The 15,669-nt window shown below is 40.7% G+C and overlaps 1 protein-coding gene across 3 annotated transcripts; it reads right to left on the bottom strand.

The window, feature by feature from the left end:
* Window positions 1-771: 771 nt before the first annotated feature.
* Window positions 772-15,652, bottom strand: LOC119739473 (apoptotic chromatin condensation inducer in the nucleus-like). Of its 3 annotated transcripts, none has more exons than XM_038214441.1 (16): window positions 15,481-15,652; window positions 14,844-14,903; window positions 14,475-14,565; window positions 13,500-14,266; window positions 13,100-13,267; window positions 12,605-12,939; window positions 11,987-12,131; window positions 9,501-9,576; window positions 8,309-8,457; window positions 7,726-7,968; window positions 6,976-7,255; window positions 6,587-6,837; window positions 5,926-6,033; window positions 5,053-5,317; window positions 4,366-4,469; window positions 772-3,468 (listed from the first exon to the last, which is right to left on the bottom strand). In XM_038214441.1, exons 1-16 carry the CDS (start codon window positions 15,640-15,642, stop codon window positions 3,274-3,276), a joined length of 3,399 nt encoding a protein of 1,132 aa, XP_038070369.1. In that variant the 5' UTR covers window positions 15,643-15,652; the 3' UTR covers window positions 772-3,273. The 3 variants fall into 3 exon arrangements, with proteins under 3 accessions (XP_038070369.1, XP_038070371.1, XP_038070370.1); XM_038214443.1 differs by lacking the exon at window positions 15,481-15,652 and adding an exon at window positions 15,206-15,297; XM_038214442.1 differs by lacking the exon at window positions 15,481-15,652 and adding an exon at window positions 15,196-15,218.
* Between the last annotated feature and the right edge of the window lie 17 nt (window positions 15,653-15,669).

Genomic DNA, 15,669 nt, shown 5'->3' with positions numbered 1-15,669 from the left:
CTCCATACGAGTGTCCCCTGACATTCCTTCCAACCGCCAAGCACAATGCAATGACATTTATGAAATTATTGACAACTTGATTAAGTGACCAAGTTCAGTGGTAAAGCAAAAAATGGCAACATGCAAGTGACATCAGTGCGCGACGATAAGCTGTATGTGATACATATGTTAATTCCTGTCAAACGGTGATTTGTTCCCACGCGCATATCGCACGCTCTCTTATACATGTATATGAGTCCGCGTGTGCATTTGGGAAATCCTATTGGTCATCATGACATCATCAATTGTTAAAAGTTTTTAAATTCTTTTTTCTTCTAAAAGAATCGTTAAAATTTGGATTATTCTTTAGAGCGTAGTTAATCTTTTTCAAAATAAAAGCTTTCACAAAATTTCACAACACTTCATTTTTTTTACTTCTTTTTGTTCTCCTATCCCAAATCCCATAGACTTAGTACTTATTTTTTTTTAAATATTTTCAGCATATCTCTCGAATAAAACATGCAACTATCAAAATTATTTTGTAAAAGGTTTGTTAGGTCAAGGAAATATTTTTGGGGGAAATGTGCGACGCCATCGTGACATCATTTAATGGGATAGTCTGATCGTCATCAAACTTGATGGGTACCTTGATTACAGTGCTAATATGCAGAATCGGAAATGACGTCATAATGACATCATTTGTGGGATGGACCACCGTGGGATTAGTCATAGGTTAACTGCATGCATTATGAACAAACAGCTTGTATTATTAAAACTTCAATAAAACTTCAATTCGGTCTCCTCTGTTAATACCGATCATGTTCTTTATTTCGAAAGTTCTACTAAAATAAAAAACAACTCTGTTAAGCTAAAAAATACAAGAACAAGAGCATATTTTATACAATTTTCCAATCATTTAGGACAGCTGACAAAAAGAATTCACCGTAAATTTCACTAGCATAATTTTTGTTGTAAAATAGTCCAGTACCAAACTTTGCTTCTCATTTACAGCTAACAATATCCTAATCGTCCCTTTTTCTCCCCCTAACAACAATCTGATTTACTGAAGAGATTTCCAGCATTTAATGACAAATTTGACATTCATTCGTCTTTATTCATGAGCTCAGATGATTCCAACAATTCAGATATTTTAACATCATAAAACTAATCAACAGTCAATCGCAATTGTAAACAACATGGGTTGTTGAAACATCATCTGTACTGGCAAGTTGGATTTCTAGTCAATGATGATTTGGTCCAGCAGCAATGAGGAGAAACCGATGATGAAAAGATGTAAATATTAAGGATCTTAATCCCTGAACATTTGTTCTCTACCGATGAAATGTCACGCCATATACATGTACGTAACTTGCACGTGATAACCAGTTATCACACATTCAAAACATTGCCTTGTCTATTCATTTACAAACCTCTATGAGCAATAGTTTCCTCCTTGATTAGAACAGCAATGGATGTCTGTACATAGTATATACAGCACCAAATCTGTGCAGCTTTTTGAATTTCATCAAGGCAGGAAAAAGGCTAAGCTAACAAACCTACCCCAGCTTCATTTCTAGATGATGATGATTAGATAGTCAGTCAGATGATCTACCTTAAACAGTGAAATCAAAAGTCCTTACATACCAAACAAGTCCTTACAAACCAATACAGGAAAAAGAATATAATTCCAAGCACAGTACGCAATTAAAAATTGAAAAATCTGTACAAAAGAAAAGAATACATTCTAAAAACACGGCAGGACTTGGTGATCCAAAAGTCACGCAAAGAAATCTGTACCTCAAAAATGCATGATTTTCTTGCTTTTTGGAAAAAAAAGGAAAGACTGCACATACTAGGAAAAGATGCAAAGCTTTTACTGACAGGTGATCATATGCACAACACAGATGAAAGAAAAACGTGTGGGACAAAAGCCATGGAAGAAAGAATCTAAGACATGGTAGAACACATGCACATTGCTAATCTAGTTAAGTGTTTGCAGCATCATAGCTATACTGAGCATGGCATAATGAACATTACTGGATCTATACGAGCAAGCTCATCTTACGCAATCAAAAATTGGAATTCCAAATAGGGGTTTTGTTGCAGCTGAATGCTCAACCTAACAGATTTTTTTGATGGAATAGCTATCTGGTTCTGGAAAATGGTAAATAAACGACTTTTATAATATGGGCAGACTTACAGGGACTAGCAAGGAGGACATGTCTTATCTTATTGCCACGGACGGCAGGATTTGGTGTTAGTGCCAATTACACTCCAGTTAACTTACTATGGGATCCGTACGCAGACAAGTGAGGGCGCTTATATACCACCTTTGAGAGCCCATGGACAGGACACACAGCATGCACGTACTGGTTCTCACATGTATGGTGCTTAGTAACTTGTTACTTTGAATGAGCACAAAGCCAAAGCCTCATTGCGTGAGCGTCGACAATGCGTTTGGATGTCACTCCAAATGGTCTCCCCCAACTCTCCCCTCCTTACCGTTGAGGGGGTACTTGTACAAACAACCCATACACTTGCCAAGAAGATGTTTTGGTATGAAATTGCTTCCTTTAGCTCAGTCAAATCTGAGTAAGTTTCGTGTCAATCAAGAAATTCACATAATACTTCAGTGGATATCTTGCCACCATTACTTGAAAACATATTCAAAATGATATTTGCAAGCGAAGATGTACGAAAAACCTACTCTTACCCAAGGTTTTTTTCTCCAACTACCAAAAAAAACCAGCCCAACCCTTCATGCTCAGGATGATATCTCTTTGCAGTTTGGGTCACATCAAGTTAAAGAGCACAAAATCCCAATGGTAACTGAAAGCTTTGTTATTGCTAGAACCGGACTATGAAAATAAAGAACAATGTTAGCATGAGTATGAGTGGCATACTGTGAGTGTGACGGAAGCAGAAGTACATCCAAGCATTTACAATTAGTAGCTTTTTTTGTTTTGTTTTTAGTGCAAAAAAGGAAAAAGCTGCACATGTTTAAAGAAAGAATATGGCACATTATAAAAAGAAACATTAAAAAATACCCAAATCATACTGCAGATTAATTTCCCACTAAAAACTACAGGATTTAGCAAACCACGCAGAACTAAGTCACAATCAACATAAACTGCAAAAATAGAACATTGTCAAGTAAAATATTGCAAGGCTAGACTGGGAGCACAAACACACAAACAAGACACAACAAAGTGACTTTTGGACCACCAAGCACATACTTACACACCACCACCGCTGCTGCAGCAGTTAGATTCCTTACAGCACAGACATCACACCCTAGCGTCTGCGTCCCCTGCTACGTGAGCGGCTGCGACTGCGACGTCGCCCTCCACCACTCCGCTGCTGCTGCTTCTGCTGTTGTTCCTCAGCCTTGGCTGCCTGTTCTCTTTCTTTCTCCTCTACCTCCATCTTCTTCCGTCTCTCTTCCCGATCCAGGACCCGTGCTTTCTTCTCCTGGACTTTCTGTTCAATCTATGCAAGAATGGAAGAAATCCTTTCAAATTATTTTCAAATTAAACATCATCGAACCCATTGCACAGTGGCTGTGAGAGAGAGTCTACAGTAACAAGCAACTATTTATGAAAAAAACCTCATAAGCAGCAAATATCATGAAATGGCTTGTATGTGACCTGCTCCCTCTAAATGACGGCAAGGTAACCTAGTTGCTGGTAATTTTTTAAATGTTCATAAATACCTGAGACAGTTGACCTATTCCAATTGGTCGAGAGACAGTCGACCTATTCCTATTGGTCGAGAGCCTGTCACGTGGGTGGTTTTAAACCACTGTTTAAACACCGTTGGAAAGGTGGCCCCTGATTCAGGACAATAAATTTCTGCTTTCGAAAATGTATTCTTCAAAGTTTGTAGGTTTTGAAGTTCAAAAAAAAAATTTGATAAAGCAAATAAGGTTATATCATTTTTATTCAAATTTGTCTTAGAGGAAGAATACATGGCTATAGATACTTTGGCTTGGGCCATTATCGGCCACCAGACCCCTACCCGGATTTACACCAGACATTTAAAACCGCTCCACCACAGAATTATTTCTTACTTATGCAGGCCGAATTCTGTAGAATTGAAGGACATCTCAAACGAATCACACCTACCAACACTGTACATCAGTGGTGTCAAAGATCATCATCTTTTTTCACTCTGTTTTGTACATGATATGAAAAATCTCCTGAATTGTTTCCTTTTTCTAAAAGACAACATTTGCAACAGTCATTCATAGGATGTTCTGTACTAGTCTAGTTACTCCAACATAGTTATTTGGGGGTCTTTTGCTGGATGAGTTTTTAAGTGATGATCACACAGACCTACACAGTCTGGTGCCAAATCTTGACATCGTCTTCCCAGCCAAATACCCACCTGTTCCTCAGTCAAGGGCAGCCAGTAGATGCACGGTGTGGACTTGGTCTTCCTAAACAGGTCATCTAGGAGCTTAGCGGGAGGCTCTTCTGCTTCTTCTTTAGCTGAGCAAGAGACAGAAGAGCAAACCTTTGTTTAATACGTACAGGCTTACTTGAGCTGGTTGGAATTCAGTTAACAAAACATGCTTGACAAAAATCATTTATGAAATATGCCCATGACACCGTTTGTCGTGGTCTTAATCTGAGTAAGCATGGAACTGTTTCCCATAAACCATTTTACTTCAAACGAAAATTTCCTTCATTTCAGAATAAAAGCACAGGTCTATTTATAACTCCTTTTCTAAAGATCAGTTGTACCCATCACCCTATATTCTGTATGCATGAGTCAAGCGCACAATGACCCCAGGTCATTAGTACACAGGTATTCATCCAATGAGAGCTCCAAAGAAATTAGAAATCACCAGTACCCTTGAATTGGGTAATGGGAATGAGAGAATACGATAGCATTTGAAAGCTGAATATCCAAGGTTTAACATTATATAAGCATCATAAAATATATTTCAATATTCCAAGGACACAGAGCCCGTTTCTGCATGCAGCATTTTTTTGGGACAGGCTGTATTACTCCAAGTTTGGAATTTAATGACACAACAACAGACACCAGCCATATTGAGTTCTGCCTCACCTTTCTGTTCAGCTTGTCGTTTCTCGCGTTCGCGTCTCCGCCTCTCTCTAGACAAACTTCGCTCCCTGTCCCTGTCCCATTCTCTCATCGGGGGTCGCCCCTGTCTGTCTCGCTCCCTCTCCCTGGCTCTGTCTCCCCCTCTGTCCTTGTCTGGCCCCTCCCTTTCTTTCTCTGATGCCCGGCGTTCTCGCTTGGGTCGCTCTGCTGGGGACGGTTCTGGCTTGGGCTCAGGTTTAGGGATGCTTCTACCTGTGTGTCTATCCATCTGGTTTCAAAACATGCATTCCATTTTCATTAACAATAAGTTGCATCTACAGTTGTTAAATAAAAAGGTATGCTGACTAAATACGCATCAAAGGGGGCAATAGCTTTTGGGGCCATCCATTGTTCCACAAGTTCGTACGCAGGAAATGCCAACTTTTTAGGCACCCCCCCCCCCCGACCCCCACATACGCATTCCATCTTTCTTTTTGACTTTTCAGACTACCCTATTCTAGCATCATTTAATGTTACAGTAAACCTGCTGTAGTAGTGTGATTCACATGTCACATCCAAAGTCTAAATAAATGACAAAGTTTGACAGAAAATATCTGGCGTTGGCACTGGGAAGATAAATCTAAATGGTGTGGGTGAAGGCTACAGTGTTATAACGATTTCAGATGCATAAAAAATTGTCCTGGTAGTTATTAAATATGAGAAAGTACATTGATTCATGACAATTTATGAAAAGGAAATTATCACTCTGCGTATGTACGCATTAACTTGGACCCCCACTCCTCCCCATGTGTATACATGTTAACACCTCCCCCCCCCCCTTTCGTTCGTACGTACTTTATGGATGGTTCTTTTCCAGGAGACTTGCAAACTTCTTACCTCTTCTATGGTTGCAAAGTCCACACGGAGTGTCTTGGGGTTACTGCTGGGCCATTTGGTGCCATGCAAGCTGTCCCTACAGGCACCTGCCTCCTCCACTGTGTTGAACTGTGTAAGGCAATAAACATTCAATTGATTGGTGGTTTTATTTGACTTAGAACTACAAGTGAATTTATTGGTCTCTCAAAAGTAGCGTAAAGCCCAAAGAAGCCTTGAGTGAGAAGATGATGTAGAAATGTCTCAGTAGTCAAATGACTAGGCTTAGGTCAGCAGTAACGCATGTGTCTATGGGAAGAAGATTCAGGTACTATCCATAGATGTGTGGGTAATTGCCAACCGTAGCCAAAGAATTGTGATATGGTGTCACATACAAGTATCACTTTGAAGTAGGATCAGAAATCATATGCTGTAGAAAAAAAAATTGGTCTATTTTGACCATCTACATTGCACGTAAGTTTGGTTGATACAAATTCAGTTACAGCAAAATTCTGGTCAAAGTGTCCATAATTTCCCTGCATTTATGTGCACAATGAAATACAAAATTCAGATACAAAAAACTTTGGGGCTAAGTGCGGCCGAGTTTATATTATAGGAGTCGACTGTACTGTAGTATTTTCTGCCCTATAATATTGGGCCCAGGTCTCCCAGACACTACACTCACCACAGCAAAGCAGTGGGATTTGATGTTATCAATCCAGAAGCCATCCTGGGCTTGAAGCGAGCCGGAGCGGCCCAGGAGCTCCTTGAGTTGATTCAAAGTGTACGGCCGGACCAGGTTCATCACATGGACTATGTTACTCTCAGGTTTACGAGAGGGGCTGGGCTTGCTTGGCCTGCCATCCACACGGATCGGATCATCGATAGAGGTACGTACGACCTCCCGAAGTTTGGTCTTCTTAGCACGCAGAGTTTCTGATAAAATAAAAGGAAAAACGCAATTCACCAAATAGTAATTTGGATAGATGAAGAATTGAGGGATTTTGTTTGATTGATTCAGAGACTAAGTTTTAGTATAAATGTTGAGCGAATCTGTTGATAGGTGCTCCCAACCTTGTGCCTTTTCTTCTTTCTCCTTTGCTCTCTCCATCTTGGCTTTCTGCTTGGCAGCTTCTCTCTCTTCCCTCCTAGCTGCCTTCTCCTTGGCCAGTCTCTCCCGTTCTTCCTTCTCATCTCTCCTCTCTTCATCAGTCTTGCCATCCTCTTTCTCCCCATCAGACGCCTTCTGGGTGTCTTCACCAGGGTCACTGTCACCGTCGCTGTCACTGCTATCATTGTCCTCCCCGCTGGACTTGTTTGCCTTTTCATCCCCTTCATCGCCGCTCGAATCCGCCTGAAATATTCAAGATTAAGTAATTATGCAATGAAAAATGTAGTCAAGTGTATCATTGGTCAAATCAATCAAATTAGGTCACTAAACAAGTAACAAGGGACTACCTTTGTCACAGGTCACTTAAATGGCTTGTCACGTGACATATGACTGGATGACATGTGATTTGATTTATGATTGACATGTAACGACTTGATTAGTACTCTGGAAGAAAATTCATTGCAGATGCAGAAAGATACTTTATTTAGTAGACAAATCCGAGATTCTCTTAAGGCTTTGCGTCCAGGTCCCTTCAGACCTCTTAAGCACATGTTCTACTACATAAGCATGATCTATACCACACTATGAGGCCAATGTCTTTCCATTTCATTTGAATGTTAGAAGCTGCTTGTCGATACTGGAGTCAGTGATGAGGCCAAAGGTGGAATCAAAGTTAGGTAAACCATGGGCAAATGTCCGCCTTATTTTCTCACCTTTCCATTTTCCTCTTTGCTTTGTCTCTCTGCCTGTCCCTCTTCATCAGATGATCCCTCACTCCCATCCAATTCCTCCTGAGCCACTACCTGGGTGATGGTGCGGGTGATAGTGGGCTCCTTGCGCTTGGGTGCTGGTTCCCCATCATCCTCGTCTGAGCTCTCTGATGAAGATGAGCGTTTGTCATCTGTTTCCATGGTGACACTGTCAATGGAAGTCTGTTTCATCTCAGGCATCATCTCCTGCAATGTTGGATTGCATTGGTTGTGGTTTTAGTTTTGTAACAGAGATTTTTCTGTAATTTTTAACTTACGTATGTCTAAAAAACATTAAACAAATGTCAACAATGTAATCTTTTACCTTTCATACACTGAAGGGTAAAAGTTGGATTTGCGCATCACTTCCTCTCCTGTACTGCGAATCAGTTTTTCTGTCTTCTTGTGAATCATTTGAGTTTTTGGAGTGCCCTCACAAGTCACTTTGTGTCCCGCGCCGACAAAACGACCGCTTCAATTTTTGAGGGAGAAGGATACTCCAAATAATAAGTTACAAGAATTCCATCAGACTTGCCACCATTCCTACCTTGAGCATATCAGTGCTGATGTTCACATTCAGCTTCTTGGTCTGCTGAGTCAGGTTCTTTGTAGTCCCCCATCGTCGCTTCCTAGTTGGGGGCGGAGTTACCCCCGGGCTGGTCTTGTCAGATGGACCGTCTTCCTTGTCCTTGGAGGCTGTTCGAAAGTTATGACATCATTTTCATTGATTAAAATTTGCTGGAAACTTTTATCTAAAAACGCATCAAACAAAGCATGAAATTTGATGTAGGAAATGTTGTATCACCCTAGTTCAGGATTGAGGAAGGTAAAATGCGATTGCCATGTTCATTTCTTTCTTTGAGAGCAAGAGAGAGAAGCTAGTTAGAGATGTAAGATTCAAATACCAGATAAGACTGCATACACAGAAATCTCAGCACGAAATCAAGGTACAATCATGGAACCTCTAAGTAACTGGTGAAAGTATTGTGCACAAAACAACTGCTCCATGGTAATTACCATACAAAATAGCTAGCTAAGTACTTCAGCCATCACTGGGGCCTCTGTGATATACAGTGTGTCTCTAAAAAAGTAAACCCAACTTCAACGGCAAATTTTCAGAAAACTGTAAAATATTTACACATTATTTGTTATGGTTAGATAGTCCAATAAGTCCTCTGTCCAATGATACCACGTAGGTTATGTAACTCTCATGCATGACTGAGCATGATTCAACTTAGTGAATGGGTGTGAAATCATCACTGTGGCAAGTTAGAATTGCACTTTGATTGGAAGTTCATCAATCAAATGACATAGGAAATGTCTGCTCAATTGTCAACTGTACCATGTTTGGAAAGCATGTGAAGTGTGCCTGTGTTAGGAACAACCTTTGCTGAAGTTGTTATGTAATCATAGGCCTAACATGTGACAAACATTTAACTGCAAATAGGCCCTGAATGCATGACAATAGCGAGAAATAACTTGCCACAGTGATGATTTCACACCCATTCACTAAGTTGAATCATGCTCAGTCATGCATGAGAGTTAGATAACCTAAGTGATATAATTGGACAGAGGACTTATTGGACTATCTAACCATGAAAAAATAATGTGTAAATATTTTATAGTTTTCTGAAAATTTGCCGTTGAAGTTGGGTTTACTTTTTTTAGAGACACCCTGTACAGTGACTGTTTGGTAACATTTACTGACGTCCCCTACATTCCTAATATCCCCAACTTACAGCCCAAGGCAATCCTTCTAGTCTTGACAGCGACAGGTGGCGGTTTGGATGACTTATCAACCTCCTCAACTGGAATCTGAAATGGACCAAATAAAACTGGTTAATTTGTAAGCTGAAACTACACAGATTGAGCAAAACAAAATAAATATATGGGAATGAAGAGTGTGATGAATATTAATTTGATTTTAAGGAATCTTTGCTCTGATATGGGTTTGCAGCAATTGCATTCTTGCAGTTTTGGAAACACCCTTACTCAAATTTTTGAACTGAGTCTTGTGAGGTCTAATAAACCCCAACGACAAGACTCTTTAGTCTTTACTCATGAAACCTTCATAATAGATGAAACTAAAGTTGTGTCAGCCAGGTCATGAAAACAAAACGGAACATTATTAATTTGCTCATTTAGCTTTTTTTCAGGCTGCACACTATTATTGTTTCACTTTTACTTTCTGTTTGAATGAATTCAGCAAAGCATTTTTCCAAAAATTCAAGAATGAATTGGCTAAAGCTGTCCGTTAGCTTTGAGATACAAGTTTCAGAGAACGAGATATTGTGTTCATACAAAATTATGGGCAGGGGCTAATCCTAATCGTTTTCATATTTTTGTTCTTATCAATGAATGAGGGGTCTTTTTAGTGCGTCATATTGGGACATAAGGTTTCTTTGCATGAAAATTAGCCTGTAGACCATCAGACCTCCAGCCCATCAGCACCTCCACATCCACAGAAATGACTAGGGTAGAAAGGCTGCACCAGTATGGGGCCCAGGCTATCCGCATTGTCAGTCATCCGATCAAACACAGCAGTTATGCGCACAGTTGTGATGACCAAACTACAAACACTGTTCCACAGATCCAGCATTTTGGCAACCAGTTGTATAGCATTCCATAGTCCTTGACGCAGACTAATGAATATGTAACATGTCCAAGTAGGTTCCTCCAATCAGGTTATAGCTGACATGAATATTAATCAGCTGGTAAGCAACATAGTAGATTTCAACTGCTTTTGCACTGTGAAGATGATGCAGTGCCAATTTACGTTGAAGACAAAGTTCCTCGTTCTTTGATAGTTATGTAAAGTCTCACTGGTGAGTTGTTTCCTCAGTAATAAGGTCCTTGACAAACTGCCAAGACCTCAATGTTGCAGTTCACTATGAATGAATTCTTGTCGGCAAAACTGCGCAGATCAACTTTGTTGCTGACTTTTGATGATATATGCAGTAAGTATACGTTCTTGAAAGGGTAGGAATAAGTCAGGTTTCCTCACTGAAGATGACTGAGCAAGGTTCGAGACTTTGTATGAAAGTCCACGGTGTTGCTGTAGAAAATTCCACTTTAATAGCTTGTTGACAAAACCGTCCTCGTATTGTGCAGTGCTGGTGTCGTTTCCACTGACTTAAAATGACTGCTTTCTTTTGCTCAAGTTCTTGGAGTCGTGAAGACAGCAGTTTATGAAGTTTCGTTGAAGATCAAAACAGTGAAGCTCAGACAGGGATGTTCCTAAAGACAGCAACGATGTTACATTTTGTACAATGACAAAAATCATGTCAGTTCTTCCGGTGCAGTGAGAAAATGTTACTTTCCATGTTGATAATATTGGCTGGCTTTGGGCTTTACAATCTTTGTGAGTTCTACATGATCCATTGCAGAACAACATGCACCTGCTGTGCTTTCCACTTGTCTAACAACTGAAATTGTTCTTGGGTTTCTGAAAGTGTTCCATGTGAACAAACTCCTCTCACTCTTCTCCTCCTACACGAGCGATAACTTTGCCTGGCACACTTATGATCCGGGATGACTCTTGGGTCAGTCAGAGGGACTGAACTGGGCATGCGCACGGGCGCATTGACAGGGTCATCGCACTCTCAGCCTGTTTCCCTGGTCCCACCAGCTAAAAGGCCCTCTGGGTTCCACTACCGCTTTGAGCTAAGTGTAATTGGGTTAGGCATATTATAACATTTGGCAACAACAACACAAATCTGCTTTTAGCCTCTTTCTCTTTCAAGAGGGTAAAAGTGAAATTAAAAAAATCTAGACGTAATTTCACAAAAAAAAATAATTATTGCTCTACAAAAATGGGAGAGATAGTCTTTGATTCATTGACTTTTAAAGATTGATTCCTTCTAAACAGTCTGCTCAATAAAAGGAGCATAAGGAACACATAAACAAAAAAACCTGTTTTATTTGGGAATCAGGTAAACAAAATCTAGTGGAACTTTGATTTTCAGGGCAATTAATTAGGCCCTTAATAGGTTTGAAAGTGCACTGTTCAAAAAAATCTTTGTACAGTTCAAATAAAAGACTATCTTTTTCAAAAACGTTTAACAGAAGGAAAAGCTTTGGCCCCAAACAACTGAAACTATTAAATTATTTCAAGCAGAAAACTAAGAATCGGGCTCTTAATTTGGATATTATAATTTAGAAATTTAGCAATATCCTATTTTTTTAAAATGTTTTTAAGGCCACAGCAAATGTTTTGATTATTTACCTTTTTCTCCGAGGTGACCATGTCTGACTTCTCTTTTACTACGTTATCTGCACTTTCATCGTTTCTAGACTCAGCTACTTCCTCTGTCTCCATAGCAACTGGCTCTTCCACTTGGTCAGTTTCATCCTTGTTTTGAACTTGCTCGCTGTTTCCAAAAATCATAAAATAGCTTGCGTGAGGTTTGAGTTCTTGATGAAACATTCAAAATCAATTTACAAAAATAACTGAATCCACATTTAATAAACATGGCACTCAATCTTCCTTGATCACTTGATCACATGCCAGGAAGTTTCATTGATTTTTTTTAAAAAGATTAGCAACTGTGTATGTTGTTTCAAACACGTTCACAGGGTAAGCTCAATGTTCAGTGTCAGTGTCTCTCCCAATTCAATATGAACTGTCACTGTGGAAGGTGGATACCTTTGTTAAGTGTTGGCTTAACGTTTAAACATATCAACAGTGCATGAAAGTTTTGCTAAATACTGTCAAAACATGAATCCCCATCCTTTGTTTGATTAAATTAAATTCTAGTAAAAAGTGCTGCATTCTCATGTTTTTTTCCAGTGTCTTTGGAAAATGTCTTCTTTTTTATTTCAATAGATCTTGCTGTGAACTGACTTTTTTGTTGGCTCTTCTGAACTCTGCTCCGTGACAGTTGACGTTTCAGCTGCTGAGGCATTCTCATCACCAGGCTTGGGCTCCTCAAGACGTCCAGGCTTGGTCTCCTCAAGACGGCCAGGCATGGTCTCCTCAAGACGTCCAGGCATGGTCTCCTCAAGACGGCCAGGTGTGGTCTCCTCAAGACGTCCAGGCATGGTCTCCTCAAGACGTCGAGGCATGGTCTCCTCAAGACGTCCAGGCTTGGTCTCCTCAAGACGTCCAGGCTTGGTCTCCTCAAGACGGTCTTGCTTCTCAGGACTGCCCTCATCTGTCTCCATTGGCTGGTCTGAAACCTGGGTGTCCAACCAGTGTAAACAAGTGAAATTTCAAATACAATTTTTCTATCAAAACAAATTTTGTCATTTTCAGAGAATAATTGGGGGGGAAAAAAATGGGGGAGGGGGTTGGGGGGAGGGAGAAGGGGAGGTATCTTAAGTGAAATTGTCAGTATACCTTTTCCTCTGTTGGTGTTTTCTCCTGGTCTTGTTTCCCGACTCCCTGTACATCCTCTATGCCCTTGTCTCCATCTGTAGAATGTGCGTCGACATCTTTGGATTCCGTCACAGCTTCTTGGTTGCCTGACTGCTCCAGTGCCCTGGGAGAGGCAGACTCTTCTGGTACCTAAAGCACCAAAAGATGTTTTTTAAAGATGTATTGATGTATTTTAAAATGCAATTCAACATTTTAGCTGCGATGTTCAAAGTGAAATGAACCATTAATAATAATATTTGGATTAATTTGTTTTGGTCATGAATGAGTAGCACTTGATAATCTGCAATTGCGGACAAACAGAATCAATCCTAAGGCTCTGATAATGCTGAGTCAAATCTTTATCAAGTCTACACAATCTAACCTCATCATCTTTCTTGGCAGCTTTCTCCTCTTCTTGTGTCTCTGATATCCTAGACCTCGAACTCCTCCTCAGGCTTGATCGAGACACTCTGCCTTCTCCCCTCTCAGCAGTCTCGTCCTTCTCAGATGACTTTGAGGACCAACGTCGGCCTCTCTTGGGAGCAGCCACAGGCTCTGGAGAAGGCTCCTGGTCTGGCTCAGGCGCGGATGCCTTCACATCTCCACCATCCTCTGACTTCTTTGTCTCTCCAACCGTTTCTTCGGAAGTTTTTGAGAGGTCTTCCTGTTGAGAGCCGGTCTCCCCAGATTGGTCTTCTGATGGCCTACTGGTATCTACCTCGTTCCCCACTCCCTTCCCTTCCTTGTCATCCTTCTCTTGCTCTTGGATAACCTGCTCTTGGATATCCTGCTCTTGTTGTGGAGCATCTTCATGAACCTCTTTGCTCTGCTCTCTGGCAGCCTCACTTTTCTCCGGTTCTGCTTCAACCTCCTTACCCTCCTTCACCTTTACTTCCTCCATCTCCTTCCCAGCTTCCTTTCCTGTCTTCTGCTCTTCCACTGTCGGCGGCTCCTGGGTAGAATCTGCTGCTGCCAACTCATTACTTGACTCAGCTGCAGGAGATTCTTCCGGTTGGGGCTTCTCTGTTTCAGGAGCATCATCTTCTTGAGACTGTGCCCGGGAGAGTGACTGATGAAGCTCTTCCACTTGGTCTGCGAGGGCTGCCGGCACTTCGGGGCAGTTTTTCCTTTCTTCTTCTTGTTCATGTTCTACCAAACAAAAAGAGATGACAACAGACAAGAACATAGTGTTTTAGTTGAGTCTGACGAGCAGAGGGTGAATTAAGAACAACAAACTGCTTTATGGACAAAATGAACCAGTGTCACTGAATGCTAGTTGACAGTTAGTTGGTTAGTATTTGCAGAAAAAAATATTTAACTCAAGACTGGGCCTGCTTTCTCTTGCAAATATTGATACCTTTATCAGTCTGCCCCTGCCTGAGAAGTTCCTGTTGCTGTTGCAGATACTGCTGGATGAAGGAATTAGATGCCACTGATTCATCTACAATCTGCAATTGGAAAGTAAAATAATAATGCAAGGCAAGACATTCTGAAAAATCGACCAAATGCATACCTAGGACAAAGATCAAGACAGTGGGTTGATCAGCTTCCTTCACCAATACGACCTGGTAATCTTCTTAGCATTAATCAATTTATAATTGCTTTTAACTCTTCACCGAAGGTCTGACTCCTCACAGACGTGATCATATCTGCTTGAATTTAACACATTCAGCAAACAGCCTCGTCCATACTTTTCAATGTTGTTTCATCTGCTACATTCTCATACCTGTTTTTTTGTGGCACCATCCTCCACGCTCTCTTGCTGCAGGCGCTCAAGGTACATTTGCTGCAGAAAACAAATGTAACAAATTAGGCCCCTAGCTTTTTAAAATGTATCCTTTTTTTCGGTTTAAAAAATGAAAAAAAAAAGGAGGCGACCTCCAAAAAGGTACTGGAGCGGGCGGGGACGCTAAACATGTTTTTTTTTTATTTGGCCTAAATGAAGTTTGCCAAATTTGTGCCCAATTTCTGGATGCCACCAATTTTTAATTTCGGCCTAGAAAAAGGTCATGACGCTGAAATTGGTCACAAGAGTTCAACAGCAAGCATTTAATTATTAAGGCAAAAGATTTAAGTACCAGTATTTACTATTTAACTGCCACTTCCCATTGACCCGTGTGTTATTTCCAGCCGTATGAGTAGCCAAGTAATTCAGACGGGGTCTAAGTTCCAAAAAGCAAACACATCATGTACAATGTTGGTACCCGTGGAACAGCACTACATGACAAATCACGAACGTTTGGTTACCAGTGAAATCACAAAACAAGCACGCGGCGCGTGTGCACGACAAACGGCAGTCGCGATTAAGTGAATGAATGAACGTTGTATTTCAACAAAATTTATGAAGCAAAGGTGAAATTTACCGCTGTCAGTCTTTCCACCAGAACACTCTTACTGCCACTTATTGATAAGCCTCGCTTTTTGAGCTCTTGTTTGAGGTCGACGACCCGTAAACTGTCGATAGACTTGCCATCGATCATCGGTACCGCGTCTTCCGAGTCCGCCATGTTGAATATGCGCCACATAGGCTAGGCGCATGCGCAATAATCGTC

The sequence above is a fragment of the Patiria miniata genome, unplaced genomic scaffold, assembly GCF_015706575.1.
Source record: "Patiria miniata isolate m_02_andy unplaced genomic scaffold, ASM1570657v1 HiC_scaffold_30, whole genome shotgun sequence".
In the NCBI taxonomy this organism is placed as follows: domain Eukaryota; kingdom Metazoa; phylum Echinodermata; class Asteroidea; order Valvatida; family Asterinidae; genus Patiria; species Patiria miniata.
Note: the sequence above shows the minus strand (reverse complement) of the source record. Positions and strands in the feature narration are given on the sequence as shown.

What these genes read in the sequence shown, in the direction of transcription:
- LOC119739473 (XM_038214441.1), bottom strand. Translation starts at nt 15,642, where the DNA reads ATGTGGCGCATATTCAACATGGCGGACTCGGAAGACGCGGTACCGATG. An exon ending in CTGCCAAGAAAGATGATGAG is followed by an intron (nt 13,268 to 13,499) that starts GTTAGATTGTGT and finishes TTGGTGCTTTAG; the next exon opens with GTACCAGAAGAGTCTGCCTC. An exon ending in AAACACCAACAGAGGAAAAG is followed by an intron (nt 12,940 to 13,099) that starts GTATACTGACAA and finishes TTGGACACCCAG; the next exon opens with GTTTCAGACCAGCCAATGGA.